The 16,599-nt window shown below is 46.4% G+C and overlaps 1 protein-coding gene across 1 annotated transcript in view; it reads left to right on the plus strand.

The window, feature by feature from the left end:
• The window catches only part of LOC144763730 (lutropin-choriogonadotropic hormone receptor-like), a 1,068,475-nt gene that overhangs the window by 570,280 nt on the left and 481,596 nt on the right, over positions 1-16,599 (plus strand). The window contains exon 3 of the mRNA XM_078649633.1: positions 6,064-6,138. Within this exon, the coding sequence (XP_078505759.1) occupies positions 6,064-6,138 (75 nt within the window). The remainder of the gene's footprint in view (positions 1-6,063; positions 6,139-16,599) is intronic.

Below are 16,599 nucleotides of genomic sequence, written 5' to 3' on the forward strand. Positions count from 1 at the left end.
TTATCTGATTGTGCAGACATATTCACCTCTGTTTCAGACGCCCCCCAGTGGCAACACCCATATGTCATTGGGTGTGCACATCAGCTGGTAGCAGAGCCTGTTATAATATAAAGATACACTTCCCTCTGTGCCAAGACATCTCTCTTGTATCAAAGTTCCTTATGCCACTGCATGTACAACAACTAATCTCTGTAGGAACACCTTACTGTTGCACGAAAAGTAACCATAGCTGCATAGCAAAATAATGAGGTTCTCCATTACCAAGTATCTGTAGAATAAAGGATGTGCATAGTGTAATTGACATACATATACATATAGTAGCATATTCACAGTCCCTCCTAAACATGGAACTGCCAGTTTTACTGAATATTGCAATGCTATAATAAGCTTGACATTTATAATAAGTATTAAGGATATTAATCCAAAGTAACATTAAACTTTTCTATTACACCAAAACAATTTAACAACAACAATTGTTTCTAACATTCATAAGCTGCTTCTATCCACCCCTCACCCCTTTTTTGCTTTATTTGACTACTGGATGTTAATCGTGGTGGTACTTTTTTCCAGTCTTTAAGCCACCTTAGCCTGCCAAAGACTCTTCCATTTCCTGGTATGTGATGGCAGGTTAGGTAGCCCTAAAACCTCAGCAAAGCAGCATATCTACAAATTACAGTTTACAAAGCCTAGCTCATTCAGAGGTATTTCATGCTGCTGAGCTACTCCACTGTACTGGTGCCTCCACATCCTTCCAACCTGAATACAATGTGCCTGAAGAGGTATTTATTGCTAAACAGCACACTAATCCTGCTTGTCTTAACAAGGCTCTTTTTTTTGCTGCTTAAGCAAATAATTATTTAATCAGAGGCAAGTTTCCATTCCCTCCTTAAAAAATAAAAAATAACTAAAAAGATAAAAGTTACTTACTGGTCAATAATTGATAAAAGTGATACATCAATGTATTTTTTAAACCTTTCTACATTTTTCACCCACAATCACATATTTACATCTAATGCACCACTAATTTGTTATTCTTTTCTCCTGAAAAAGTCCACACCCTCACCCATAACACTTTTTTGCACAAATACATTTTTACACGCTATCAAACCTCATTTAATAAAACTTTATGAAGTTACACATTACTCTTGAGACAGCTTTGCTAACATTCGCCACAGCTTTTCACTCTACAAACAGCAATGTCACCACTCTAACATTTCATAGGGCTAAAGTAAACGGACAATCAAGCTCATACAAACAGTCTAGCTTGCATTATTACATTCAAACAGATATGATAATATTGGTTCTATCATCATGCTTAGTGGCAAAGGATATCAAAGGAAAATAAAAGGAAAATAGAAAGTTTCGAAAAATGGGATTGACAAATTATTGAATTAATCGAGGGTCTAGTGCCCCTATTTGTGATTCAGTTTCTACAATTTCTGGGGATAAAACCAAGAGATTGTCGATCCCTCCTGTAGGTCAGCACGATATGGTAGTACATCCTATCAACTAACTTCATTTTACTATGTTAAGCTAAAGTTGCCAATTATTCCAAAGCAGAGGTTCACACAAGGGTGTTACTTCTTCCTGCAGTTTCTCCCTGTGTCGGTAGTTTTCCTCAGCATAAGCATAGCCCGGTAACAAAACCTAAAGATATATAAAATCGAGTAAAACTTAATTCATACTATCAATTTCTATTTACTCCATCATAAGTGTATACCCTGTATCCTCAAGCACAATTTCAATCCTAAAATATTAATCCACACCTTCCGTTTTCTTTCAATGGCCAACATTATATGCATTATATGTTTCAAATTATGAATATATCACATCTATACATGACACAAACAGAGAGTAATAAAAGAACAGTGATTTCATGTCTACACCATACTACCTCAGACCTCTCATTCTGCAATTTATCTGTAGTCCAATCATTGTCAAAATTGGGGCAAAGTTCAGCCTCCAACATTTGTTAAAACAACTGTGTGTGTTAGAAAGTGAAAATACATAAAATAGAAAAAAAGAAAAAGATAAATGAAAAAAAATAGAAAAAAGAAAATATATATATATATATATATATATATATATATATAATTAAAATTAAAAGATCATACCTAGTGCAGACCTAAAAAGTAGCTCACATTTGCACACTGGTCCAACGTTGAAGCTGTAAACACATGCTTTGCAGGTTTCCAAGGTATGAAAGACTGCATGTTTTTGTGCAAGCTTCTTTTAATGTCGTGGGAATATCAAGGTCAGGAAAAACCTGCCTATCAGGCTATAAATGCTCTGGTCTTCAAGTGGATTTGACCTATTGTGTTTTCCCATGGGGGGCCCGACCGCACTGCAGAGGAAAACAAATATTCTTTCTAAACAAATTATGCTCCTCCAGAAGGGTCAACCTGTATGCACGAAAAGCAGAACCCCACAAATTTTCGTCACTGTACTGTTTTGCCCAAAGGGGCAATCGTGCCCCCTCGGGAAAACAAACATTTGGCAATATAATGCCCCTTAGGGGTGTCACTCCGTATACCAGATGGACTGACCCCTGCAAAACAAAAATTCCTCTAAAATATTATGCCCCCAGTGGGAGGGGGCATATGCCAGAGTGGCTGACCACCCAAAAACATTATTATACCTGGTGTCTAGTGGATTCCTAGATGTGGATTGCACGCATCTGCAGACCACAAACAGGAATTTGTTTGAGGAAGGCATCCCTGTAACCGGGGTCCTTTCCCCTTTCCAGCTATGTTTTCCACAAACATGGGTAAGCCACCTGGGACCTAGGACTCACACCGGACACTTGAGGGGGAAACTCATCTGCACCTTCCTCACCGCTCTGGTGGGGGTTTGTGATGTCAGCGCATCTCGTGGCGCTGACTTTGGGTTGGAAAAACTGAAGTCTTAGATGCAAGCACCGGAGGTTCCTCTAAATCTTCTCTAACATTGGCTGATGATTGCACTGGGGCCTACACCTGCTTAAAAAAGTTTAATAATTAATAATTATTTCTTAACTTTAATACAAATACTGCATTCCTATTCTACCCTTCATAAACAACAGTGCTTTCATCCAGTCTTGCTACAGGTTAGAACAAGTATCTCAAAGTGTATGTAGTGCAGTAGACGAGATTAAAAAGGGCAAACTTGGGGAACCATAAAACTCTATTTAGAACCTGCTGACCATCGGTAACACCCAAGCATTGTTTGTTAGCCATCTCTAGTACTGGAAAAAAGTGACAATCTGACCCTTATTTTTGCATGGGAAGAAGGGGGAGACTTATTAGGGTTAGAGGTATCTCTTTTGAGGCCTCATGATCTTGCGGCACCCCTTGAGGGGAACAAGCCTCCAAATCTTCTCTGACACTGCCAGTGGTCTCCTTTGAGGTTTTGGCTGCAGTGGAGCGTGTTGTTGAGTGCTTCCTGCCTCATCAAACCGCGGTGAAAGCCTTGGGGGCAAATACTTTCTTAATGGAAGCCTGGGCCTTGTCCAGTGAGGAAAAAGGTGTAGATCAACTTCCATGGCTCTTCAATGATGGGGTTGCAGAATATGCTAGGTTCGCTATCTTTGGGCACACTTTTAAGAGCAATGATTTTTGCTGTTTTGTAGATATAGCACAGTTGGTGTTTCCTAGGAAGATAATGGATCGTTGAGCTGACCTGAAAGTGTCTCAGGTCAAATAATGGAACTTAACTGCTTGGCCTCCGTGCCAGGATCTTGATGAGGGATCTTGTCAAGTTCAACAGTTATCCTAGCAGGAGCGATCACTGTACTGTTTGGAGTCTTTAGAAAACTTAGGTAGCCAGTCTGGAATACATTTTCGGGGTTTTGGGCCATTTTGCCCTCCAGGTTGGGCATGGGGCACCGATGCTTTGAGCCAGTACTGGACCTCTTTATGCAACAGTTTGTGTAAACAACATGCAACACAGGAAGCCACTTTGTCTGCTGGGACCCACTCCATTTGTAACAAACAACAATGTCTCAAAGGGGTGTCAATAGAGGGACAATAAAATTAGGACTAATAGTTACTGAAGGATAAATCCAGAAAGGGGCACAGCTTGAGGACGTTTGGGTGGGGGATCATATGTGCTCCTTTGAAGATCTTCAAACCAGGTACTTGCTGCATCACTTCCAATTCTTTCACTACCTCCAGCTGCGGCATGCCATTCACTCACACCTTGCAACAGGCATGCGGCTGCCAGATCATAGCCCGCTTGAAGCACAGATTATGTACGGGAACCTGGGGAAGGGTGGCATTTACCGCACACTGATTAACAACACCCCAACTTCCCTGGACCAACTGAGGACACAATGGGAGTGCTGGGTGGGCCCCTTGGAAGAAGAGGACTGGCGGGATGCCCTTATGGACCCTAGAACGGTCACCGCCTCCGCTAGGCTGCGCTTAGTGCAGCTCTACTATTTACATGCCGCGTATCTCACCCCTGTACGCCTTCATCGCGCGGGCTTAGTCCGTCCTCAGCCTGTACTAGGTGTGGCCAAGATCCCGCTGACTCCCTCCACATGGTTTGGGCCTGTCCCTTCCTGGCGGAAACTCTCTGAGGTGCTGAGGTGGGGGATTCCACACGACGATAAGCATAAGATTCTAGGCATCACTGATGGCCTAGACGGGTCGCGCAATGAAAACAGTTCTTCACTACAGCCATGGTTGTAGCCAAACGGGACATTGCAGCCTCCTGGAAGTGTCCTGATCCCCCAACCGTGGGGAGTTGGTGAATTGGGGTGGACTGGTGTTCCACACATGAGAAAGTTATGTACGCGGCACGTGGTTGACCCAAGAAATACCGCAGAATTTGGGGGAAGTGGGTGGGGGAGTGGTCTAATCACGGGGGGTTTGATTGTTTCCAACATATCTTTGCTTTATTAATGTCTGTACGCTGGGTAGCGGGATTCTGCAACTGTACTTCTCGACTATTGAAATATGGTGTGAGTTGGCTGGTGCATTCCTTTTGTAACATGAATACATTTGTTTATCAAAAAATCTAGAAAGGGGAAAAAAGCGAAGAAACCAAATGTTTTCCAAACAAAAATGGTATATTCACATATTTGACATATTCAATTCCATATGATCAAACGGAAAAGTTGTGCTGCGTTACATTAAATGGCATGTACCCTGTTGGATACTGTGCACAAGTGCTCGTGAAGGATTGTGACGGCACAAGTGACAACGTGAAGTGGTATGTACAGTGACTGTGGAGGGCGCAATGGCGAACAAGTGAACTTAAAATTCTACAGATTCAGGATATCCAAACAGTCAATGAAAGTGTAATATACAAGTAATTTGTGTAGGTATCCATGAGGGGAGCGCCGGGAATTTCACTGTGAAGTCGACGGCGTTTTGGTCTGTAGGTATGTTAGGCCATCATCCAAGTCCAAGGCTGCAGTACTGGAAGCTCAATGGGTAGCTGGTGAAATTGGATATAGAGCCGGTGTCAGTCAGGCTCTATGCGGCAGGAGTCAATACACTTAGCCTGAGGGAAGCCGGCCCCAGACCACTGCAATATAAATCAATTTAACCTGGTCCTGATGATGGCCTAACATACCTTAACCATTCAAAATGTAAGGTAGGAAGCAAAGAAATCAATACCAATCCTGCTTCTGGGCAGTGAAGAAAGAGGAGTATATGGGAAGTTGTAGAGCCTATTCTAGGGATGGAGCGATGCTGATTGGATTACATCTGTTGTCTCTTCCCTATGTTTCTGGAAACTGTAGTTCATAGATAAAGGGCCCGATTCACAAAGCTAAAATAAGATGAAAGACTAACTTTATGACTTTTGGTATTCACAAAGGGCATTTACGAGTAATGAATACTAAAAGTCGTAAAGTTAGACTTTTGTCTCAGTTTATTTTTGTGAATCAGGCCTGTTGAGTTTAACTGGCTGCTTGAGAAAGTAATGAATAATGCTCCCCTCCTGTCCTGACATAAAATCCAGGCTCACAAGTCAACTAATTGTGATTCAACAAGTACTTACTAAATATTTACATCTATTATTTGATTTATTCAAATAATAGTGTAATTAATATGTATCTTTTTTGTTCATTTACAGATTAATCTCTGAGAGTGATTCTATAGAAAAAATAGAAGTTAATGCTTTTGAAGACCTTCCAAATCTAACTGAACTGTAAGTGTTGACTACCGAATGTCAATGTATTCTGTTTGCTAAATGTTTTTTCACCAAGTTTGTGAGAAATTTACAAATTACAGCACTGATTACAGGATGGTTTTGAGAAGTTAACATGTGCAACGGCTGCTTGCCTGACTTACCGGGTGAGTGAGCCTTGCACACTGCGTGCTGCTGCTGTCCTGAGGGGCTCGTTCGGGTGCTTTAGCTGAACCAACATCACACCGGAGCTACTTGGGTGTTCCAGTGCGGATATTGCCTCCCCCCTGGTTTGACGGCACTCTGTGCCTGGGTTCGGCGTGGATCGTTGCACTCCCACGGAGGCGCCTCCTGTGAGCAGCGACTGTTGCATGCACCCCTGGGTGCGGAGCGTAGTGGATCATGAGGGAAGACGACGGATTAAGATGCCCTGAGGCCCTTTGATGACTGATCAGTTGTAGGACTTGCCATGCCAGGCCTGACCTGTAGGAGCAAAACAGTCGGTGAGACAACACTGAGGGCCTGTTGTGATCCGGTACTTGTGCAGAGTGGCAGCATTCAGGCGCGGGTCCGGAGGTGGTCCCATAATGATAGGACGGTGCGCACGCGGAGGCCTAACTCCGCTGAATGGTGATGATGCCCTGTGTTCCACTGGTAAGAAGAAATGTCCCTGCTGTGACAAACGCCGTGGTGGTATCAGTGTGCCTCATAAACATTCATGGTGTATGCACTTGGGAGGCCATATGAGATAATAATACGATAGTGGCTGAGACAATAGGGTGGTTAGACACTGGGCACTGAAGATGGATGCATGGTAGATTCAGGCTAGCTGGCGGGTGACTAAGGTCTCACGAGTGGGTCCTGGGTGCCCGTTGCTGCACACCTTGCCTACACACAACACTGTGGCTCTAACTGCAGACCCCTCGGTCTGGAGGGAAGCACTTGGAGGGTGACTTCGATGGAGCTCCGTCAAATATTGCCAAGGTAGTACTTCACTACAGCCAGGTCTCAAAGACATTGCATTACAGGTGGTGTGGCGGCTTTGGCCTCTGGACATTCACTCCATGAAAAGAAGACCGCGGGGACACTTGTCCACCTAGGTGAATTTCTCGAGCACAAAGATCTACATCGGTGCGGGGTGCGTGGACCTGCCCATCGGCCTGCCGACATGGGTAGGACAGACAAGCAACAAACTAAACTGTCCTTTGACCCCCGTTGGTCATCCCATCCGGCAGGCACGCATTCGGACACTGAACTGGAGCAATCGCAGTCTTCCACTTTGGAGGTCACGCTACAGGCCATTCAACATAGCCTGCAAGCCATTAATGGCAAAATAGAGGACTGTCCCTTCGGATGGATAAAATGCAGGCCACGCTAGATAAGCAGGGAGAGAGACTCACAACGGCTGAGCAAAGAATATTAGCGGTATAAGTTGAGTCTCGCGCCACAACGGGACAATGCCAGGAAATGGAGAAGCTTCTGGAGGTTATCAGAGTTAAAAATGAGGACCTAGAGGCGCACTCTCGGCGAAGTAACCTACGTATAACGGGTGTTCCCGAGTGTACAAATACAGGCCGCCTTGAGGACTATGTGGAGGCAATGCTAAAAGACCTGTTTGGTGCGGAGAATCTGTCACAAGTCTAAATTGTGGAGCGCCCGCACCGTTCTTTGGAGCCCAAGCCACCTCCGGGAGCACCACCGCGGCCTTTAGTCGCAAAGATCCTAAATTATAGGGATCGTGACTCAGTCCTTCGGCTGGCATGGGAAAAGCAGAACACGTGTTATCAGGGCAACGTGGTGTCCTTTTTCCCTGATTTCACTATAGCAGTGCAACCGGCCCGTAGGGAATACACTGAAGTAAAAAAGAAACTGCATGCATTGGAGATATCGTTTGCAATGTTATACCCTGCAAGATTGAAGATCACGATGGACGGCAACGTGAAGGTGTTCCAATCTCTGAGGGCGGCACAAGATTTCATTAGGCAGATTTCATCCCAGTGGAAAGAGTCCAAGAGCGGCACCTCCCCTACACACTCTGCAATATCGGACACAGAAGACTAAAGAGTGTTTCTTGCCTAATGTGATTTTGGATTGGTGCCTGTGAGGGGGTTGTGCCGCCTCCATCATGGGCAGATCCCTGACCAGGGGAGTGCTCCGACCGATGAAGTACAGGAGTTGCGTGCTCAGTCTGTGCTGGCGGGGGGCTGCTCCTGAGACTGCAAGTGCTTAAGTTCTTACTAACTGTTTGGCTATGGACTCCTGGGCAGCAAGGTTGGGTTTCGAGGGCTACAAACATTATGCCTTTGTGTGAACTATGGACGGGGCTCTCCCCATGCGTGAGGCCTTGCATCGTTCCAGTTGCTTGTCCCGGGGTGGGGGGCGGGGGAGGGGGTGCTGCCGCTCCCCTCTGCTTCATATCATGTAATTCCTCCTTGGTTATGCCAAAAATGTTGATCATTGCACTTTTAATGTTTGCAGTACAGTTAGCAATACGGGGCATGACAACTGGTCTTTTTATTTTTCTTTCTGCTGTGGGGTGACCGCATTGGGGCATGATATGTGCGTACAACGAGATCCGGGGAAGTGGGTGTGCGCGACCTTGGTCACTTAGCAGGGCTGATTATGAGAAGGGAATGGTTTTGCAAATAATGTAGATTCCCCTAGAGCTATACTATACTCTACCCCGGAGGATTTCGCGTCAGGGATCACACTTACCAATGGCGTGCTTAATTTTAAGGGTCTAGCACTGCAGATGAGTTGAAATAGACTATGAGATGCTACATGCACGAATTTGGTGGGGTCATGGAAATTTCGCCCGGCCACGTCTGCTTGCAGGCGGGAAAAGGGTACCTGGCTGTCCCCCATGTAGGTATTACCCAAGTTGGTTGCTAGTTTTGTGCTTTTGTTACTGGGGACATGTATTTGGCACGATTGGGATGCTGAAGTGGGTGGGGGTGGGAGGGGCTGGTTTACCTGTTTCTACAGTGTATCGCAATAGATACAGCAGGAACATATGTATTAGAGGTTCACAGTGAGCGCATCAGTATAGGTCCAATATTTTCTTTACACACAATCTGGGGATGAAAAAAAGCGACATCCGCCTGGTGACGTGGAACATGAGGGGACTGAATAATCCCCCAAAAATTAGACAGGTGTTTGCTTATTTGGACAGACATCATATCCAATTGACTCTTTTACAAGAGACACACCTGACACGGGTGGGGGAGGGCAGGATAGGAGGCAGATAGGCAATGGTAGAGTCGTCCGCTTCATATTCCAACTATGCTTGAGGGATAATGATACTGGTCGAAAAAGGAACACCATTCAAGCTACTATCTACCTATTCGGATCATCTTGAGCGTTTCACTCTGTTGCGTGAAACAGTACTTACGATTATAAACACATATGGCCCCAATGTCAATGATCCCGACTTTTTTCACTGCCTCAAAACCAAATTATTTCAAATGCAATCGGACCTAGTACTATGGGGGAGTGACATGAATACATACCTAGACCCAGACACTGATCGAAGCGCTGACAAACCCTGGCAGGGGAAACGGTCAAGTAAAGTAATACATGATATTATGCATACATTTCACATGAGGGATATATGGAGAGATAGGAACCCGACTGCTAGGGAGAGCACCTTTATTTCGGTGATACCCAAATCATGGTCCAGACTGGACTATTGGATCATCTCGGAGGCACTTGCACCTTGGGTAAATGGGGTTAAGCACCTGCCGCAAACACTTTCAGATAATGCCCCAGTAGTGCTGGATATCAACATTCCGACCAGGCATCATCAACCTTTTCAGTGGTGTTTGCAACCATCTTCCTTACTGGATCCGATCTTTAGGGAAGGTGTACACCAATCCGTAGAACTCTACTTTGAGGAGAATGTTGGTACTGTCGAGGAAGCAGGCACGCTTTGGGAAGCCTTCAAGGCAACCATCAGATGGACCTGCATTGGGCTTCAGGCAAGGGTCCTGAAGGCTTACGCTCGCATATGAAACTTCTTGAGGGTGAGATAATGCGCCATGAAAGGGAGTACAATCGCACATTGAGTCCACAGGAGCTGGCAGGGATCAGACCGATAGTGACTGAATATAATGAGACGGCGGAGCAAGAAATACAGCACATGTCGCGGTGCTGGAAGGCTCAAACGTATATTGAGGGGGTCGACCGGGTCGCACACTGGCTGTCAAACTCAAAGGTGGGTGATCTCACGAGTGTGTTACAAAAATAGTAGGGCCTGATGGGGAAACCCATCATCATTCCCCTGATATCTTGGCCTGTTTCAGAGATTAGTATGCCTCTCTTTATGGGCCAGGGGTTGACGCAGACAGTGAGGAAATTGGTGAGTTTTTTTAGGAGATAGCATTGGTCTGGCTCTCTAATGTTCAACGGGAGTATCTAATGTAAACACTCACGGCAGATGACGTGAAAGAGGCCATAAGGTCGATGCCGTCTGGCAAGGCTGCGGGTCTCGACGGACTGCCTGGAGAATTTTACAAAGAGTATGTTGATCTACTGGCCCCTCATATGGTAAATATGTATGCTGAAGCCTATGACAAAGGCGTACTCCCAAGCACTCTCCAAGAAGCACTAGTCCTTATGCTGCTGAAGCCTGGGGAACGTGAGGACAGTTGTGAGTCGTATCGACCCCTATTGTTGCTAAATATCGATACTAAAATAATCCCTAAAATTATTGCTACTAAATTACGACCCTTATTACCTGTCATGGTTCTACCGGATCAATCAGGCTTTCTGCCTTTACGTTCAACATCTCACAATCTACGCACATTGTTCGCAGACTTGCACCAACTGGACCCAGAGTGCAGAGCAGTGCCGGTGCTACTCGATGCCGCTAAGGCTTTCAATTAGGTTAGTTGGGGGTATATGTTTGCCACACTACCTAGGATGGGTCTCCCATTGCTGTTTCTCAGATTAATAGAGATTCTTTACATGGCACTGACGGCGAGGGTGTGTATTAATAACTGCCATTTACAACCCTTTAAAATCTATAAGGGAACTAGACAGGGTTGCCCGCTGTCCCCAATCCTATTTGCCATCGTGATGGAGCCGTTGGCTTGTGCTGTGCAACAGAGTTATGTGAGAGCAGCACTGCAGTTCAGCCAACATCCTCTAATCATTTCCATTTATGCAGATGGCATGGTTTTATATATTCACGATCCAGAGGAGAACTTACAAGCACTTATTCGAGCATACCTGGAATGCGAACATTTATCTGGGCTTATAATCAATTGGGAATCAATTGGGGGAAATCCTCTGTCTTCCCCCTCACGCCGAACACATTACAATTCCCGATGAAGTACCCTCTAGACTGGACGACGGAGTCAGAAAGATACCTTGGAATCTGGGTGGACTCGGATCCAGAGACAGTACTGAAAGAGAACTATAGTAAGGCCCTGTCTACTACAGAGGATCAAGTAATAGTGGGTTGGGTTTGCCTCTCTCCCTAGCAGACAGAATAGCAGTAACAAAAATGGTCATTCTCCCTCGATTTATGTACCTGTTCACCAATGTCCCTATCAAATTGATGAAGGTCTTCTTCTTGCAACTTCGCTTGATAGTATTAAGCTTGATCTGGGCGAACAAGGCCTCCATATGTAGCTGGTAGAGACTGACCAGGCTGTATTCACAGGGAGGATACTCTACCCCACACCTATACTTCTATTAGTTGTGTGCACAAGCCCAATCCGCACACTGTTGGTTCTTCCCTCCCCCGCTTATTCCACATGTAGCGGTAGAGACAGATGATATGGCTCCGGACCCCTTGGTTGCCCTTATCTCGAAAACACAGCTCTCTCACCCATTTAGAGACATGTGTCAAGCGATTGTACAGCCCAGGCGTGGCGGGCGATGGCGTGGTGTGCAGGCGGGCGGCTTGTCTATGCCTGTGCTCTCCCAATAGCGCATCATCCTAAACTCTCAGTCACCCAGGAAATACAAACTTTGGACAAGCTCGCAAAAATGGGCCTAGTTTCAATGGGGGATACCTACCTAGACGGTAACTTCATTCTTATGGTGGAATTAGGTGACACACAAAGCTCTGATCCAATGTCAGTCTTTGCGTTCTACAGGCTGTGTAAAGCACTAAAAGTGTTTAATGATAGGCTTCCTGCAGCACCAAATGTGTTAACCCCACTATAGACACTATTGGCAGGGCCATCACACAGTAGATTGGTTACACGACTATACAATACCTTACAGTTCCAGTCCGGCGTGCTGGGAACAGGCACTAGGGGAGGCACTTGATGAAGACGACTGGAACTTCTGCTGTGACATGACCAGAGGTCTAACAGCTAACTGTAATTTACACATCATACACTTTAAATACCTCCAACAATTGCACTACACTCCCCTTCAACTCCCCTTCAACTTCACAGATATGGGCTGCGGGACGTAGCTAGCTGTAGGCGGTGTGGGATACAGGAGGCTGACTTTCCCCATTTGGCCTGGGATTTTTTTCAGGTACACGACTTCTGGGTGTTGGTTACGCAAGCTTTTTTTTTTTTTTTTTTTTTTTTTTTTTTATAAACCTTTATTTGAGTATGCAATAAAATACAAGGATGGGCCTACAACCACACGGGCCAGCCGCTAAAGAGGAGAAAATACACAATATACACTTCCGTAGCGGTAACGATCAATCGTCAATGCAATACTCCATATAATATACAGAACAAAAACAGATTTTGTTTTATAGAAAAGAACAGACACACAAAAAAGGCGAAAGTGTATTACTGAAGGTCAGCCCAAAGGACGGGAGGGGGCAGCAACAAAAATGGAATCAAAGCTATAAGCTCCAAAGAGCCCGGATGGGGGGGGGGGACGGGGCACGAAGGAGAAAAAGAAGGGGGGGGGGGAGCCGGAAAACCAGCACAACCCCTATATGCAAGGTTCCTAGAACGCTCGCCTAAGGAGACCGGGAAAGCTCAATGTCATCCACAAGGGGAGGAGTACAGATGGCACCACGATATTCATTCCATTGACCCCACACCCTAGTCCATGCCCTGGGTCTGCCCCTAGCCACGTAGACAGTCTTCTCACGGAACATAGACCAATCCATGTTGTCTTCCCATTTCGATAGTTCAGGGGGCTTGGAGGCCCCCCAAAGTTGAGCAATATCTCGCTTCGCAACCATATAACCCAGGGTGGCCCACCTAGTCTGGGCCACCGAGCAGTCAGTGGGCTCCCAAACATTCAAAAGACAACGACGAGGTTCCGGACACAAGGACACCCCTGTCACCACAGCCATAACCTCAAGCACAGCCGTCCAGTAAGCAACCACCATCGGGCATTCCCAAAGAATATGTAGGAAAGTCGCACTCAAACCACATCCACGCTTACACAACCCATCGGAAGAAAAACCCATCACAAGCAAACGAGGTCCCGTAACATACACCCGATGAAGGATCTTCAATTGGACCAAATGGAGACGAGCCGGGATAGCCACCTCTTTAGGAGAAGAGAGGGCCGACTGCCAATCCTCGTCATCAAGCTCCAAACCATCACGAACCCACGCCTCCCGAAGTCGGACCAACAGATCAGTCCGATTATTAATCAGTTTCTTATAAATCAGGGAGATAGTGCTGTCAGGAAGATGTCCGTCAAGGACACGGTCTTCAAGGGGGGAAGAATCAGGCGGAATCTCACCAGGAGCAAATACAGCGGTCAAGGCGTGCCGAACCTGTAGGTATCGAAAGAATTCCCGACCACTCAAGCCATAATCAGCCTGGAGGGCCTGAAATGTTCGCACAGAGCCCTTGGAATACACATCTCCCACTTTAGAAATTCCAATCATGTCCCAGCGATCGAAACCCTTGGTAGACCAAAGACCGCCCAGACGTTCGGAAGCATAAAGCGGCGTGGCTAACGTCAAGCGATCCTCCCAGCCCAGGCTCCGAGTCGCGGCCCGCCACACCGCCAAAGCAATCGACGTAGGACCCACAAGATGGCGCCCAGCAGGGCGAGAGTAAAGCACTCTGTTAAAGTCACCTCCCGGAAGCTGAAGTCTATCCATCTCAAACGCCGGATTACTACCCGGCGAGAACATGATGTGGTTGATAGCGGACAAGTGTGAGGCCCAATAATACCTCTTAATATCGGGGAGTGCAATGCCACCGTCATACCAAGGAATGGAAAGCTTAGCAAGAGCAATACGCGGGCGTCCATCCCAGACAAGTTGTCTCTGAAGGGTCTCAATCTCCCGAAAATAGGACTGAGGGACAGGATCATAATAATTCTGGAGAGCGTAAAGAAACCGCGGTAACGACATCATCTTAAACAGGGCTGCCCGACCAAGGGGAGACAAGGGAAGCCTGCGCCAACGAGCAACGTCCAAACGCAGTCGAAGCAACGGAGGAAGGAGATTACGATCAAAGCGAAGAGACGAGTCCAGAGTAACGAAAACTCCCAAGTATTTGAAACCATCCCGGGCCACCTGAAGAGGGAGCCTGCTCGGTAATGGAGGCAAGACACCAGACAAAACATACACACAGGACTTGGTCCAATTGATTACGAGGCCCGAGTTAGCACCAAAGGACACAAGAACGTCAAATAAAACAGATAAAGACTTACGAGGGGAGGTAAGATACAAGAGGATATCGTCCGCATAGAGCGAGACTCGGTCCTCGAAGTCCGGGGCCCAACGGATCCCTTTAAGGGACGGTTCCCAGCGGAGCCAGGCCGCCAACGGCTCAAGGGCGAGCGCAAACAGTAGCGGGGACAAGGGGCAACCCTGGCGGGTGCCCCTGCCCAGGGGGAAGGGAGCAGACACCCTACCATTCACAACAACCTGCGCCAAAGGTTCCGCATACAATAACTTAATCCAGCTAATAAACTCGCACCCGAATCCGAATTTCTCAAGAGTCGCCCATAAATAAGGCCACTCCACAGTATCAAAGGCCATGGAGGCATCCAAGGACGCCAAAATGGCCGGTTCAGTCAGTAGCCCCGCCCTCGCTATCACGCCGTGAAGACGACGTAGATTCAAAGCAGTGTTGCGATGCGGGATAAAACCAGATTGATCCGGATGAACTAAGTCCCCAAGAACCGATAGGAGTCGGGTCGCCAAAAGTTTCGCCAGAACCTTGGGTTCAACATTTAACAGGGAGATGGGTCTATATGAGGAACAAAGGTCGCGAGGTTTACCGTCTTTAGGGATGACGACTATCGTCGCCAAACGCTGATCATAGGGAAGGAGGTTACGCTCACGTGATTCCAAAAACATATCGCGGAGATATGGCGCCATTTTATCGGGTCGCAACTTGTACAACTCAATAGGCAAACCATTTGGACCCAACGCCTTGCCCGAACGGAGCGAACGAATGGCAGTAGCTATTTCATCAACCGTAAAGGGGGAGTCCAACGCGATACGGTCCAAATCAGAGACACAGGGCAATGCAATATCACGCAAAAGGAGGCGAGAGTCAGCCACATCCCTCACCGACACAGGAGCATACACAACACGGAAATGTTCCGCAAAACGATCTACAATGGCGATCGGATCAATCACATTCTCACTACTCGCAGACTGAATCACAGGCACCACACGATTAGCTCTTTCTTTCTTGTCCAACCACGCCAGGAGTTTACCCGCCTTATCACCAACATCATACAATCTGCCTTGTTGCTCACGAAACATCACTTTTGCAGCGTCAGTAACTAGGGATTTATATGCAAACTGTTTTAGACCCAGGGCATGAAGTTTCTCGGGCGTGACACCAGATCCCAACTCGTCCTCCAAGGCAGAAATTTCCCCCTCGAGGTCCACTACCTCCCTCTTCCCGGCTTTCTTGGTTACGCAAGCTTTAACAAAGATGGTGATGGAGACTGTTGATTGCTCCCTCCGGATTTGCTTGCTGGGGCTGATGAAGTGCCTAAAACCACAGAATAGACAGCTGGTTCTGATTGCCCTATTACTAGCAAAAAGGAAAGTGGCTCAGACATGGGATGGTAGGTGGGCGCTGAAATGTGAGGAATAGATTAAGGACCTGGTGTTCTGCAGAGATCAGCTGGCCTGTTATGCGGAGGAACTCCCTTCCCCCTCCAGGCTCAAAGATGTCTGGTCACCATTGACCGCTTATTTATTGTCCAGTCCGCAGGATGTGACCGGAGTTCTGGACTCACCCGAGTAATGTTAATACTGTACTGAAAGATACTGTGGTTTGATATGTTGGATGTCTGTATCATTATATACTATGCATATGGTGTCACACTGGGGGGAGCGCATGGGAGGTGCTCTGCACTGCTGTTATATGTTTTCTTTGAAATGCAAAACACACATTTAAAAAAAACATGTGCAAGGTGAACAAAGGCAGTAGTTGAAGTATAGCCTTTAATATTGTTATGCTGACATGGCTTCATGACAAAGTGGCAGGCTTCCCATACCAGATATACACATATTGTTTTGTAGATAACCTCTAATTTGATTCTGACATGCAGACCTTTGTCTGGGAC

The sequence above is a fragment of the Lissotriton helveticus genome, chromosome 6 (assembly GCF_964261635.1).
Source record: "Lissotriton helveticus chromosome 6, aLisHel1.1, whole genome shotgun sequence".
Classification (NCBI taxonomy): domain Eukaryota; kingdom Metazoa; phylum Chordata; class Amphibia; order Caudata; family Salamandridae; genus Lissotriton; species Lissotriton helveticus.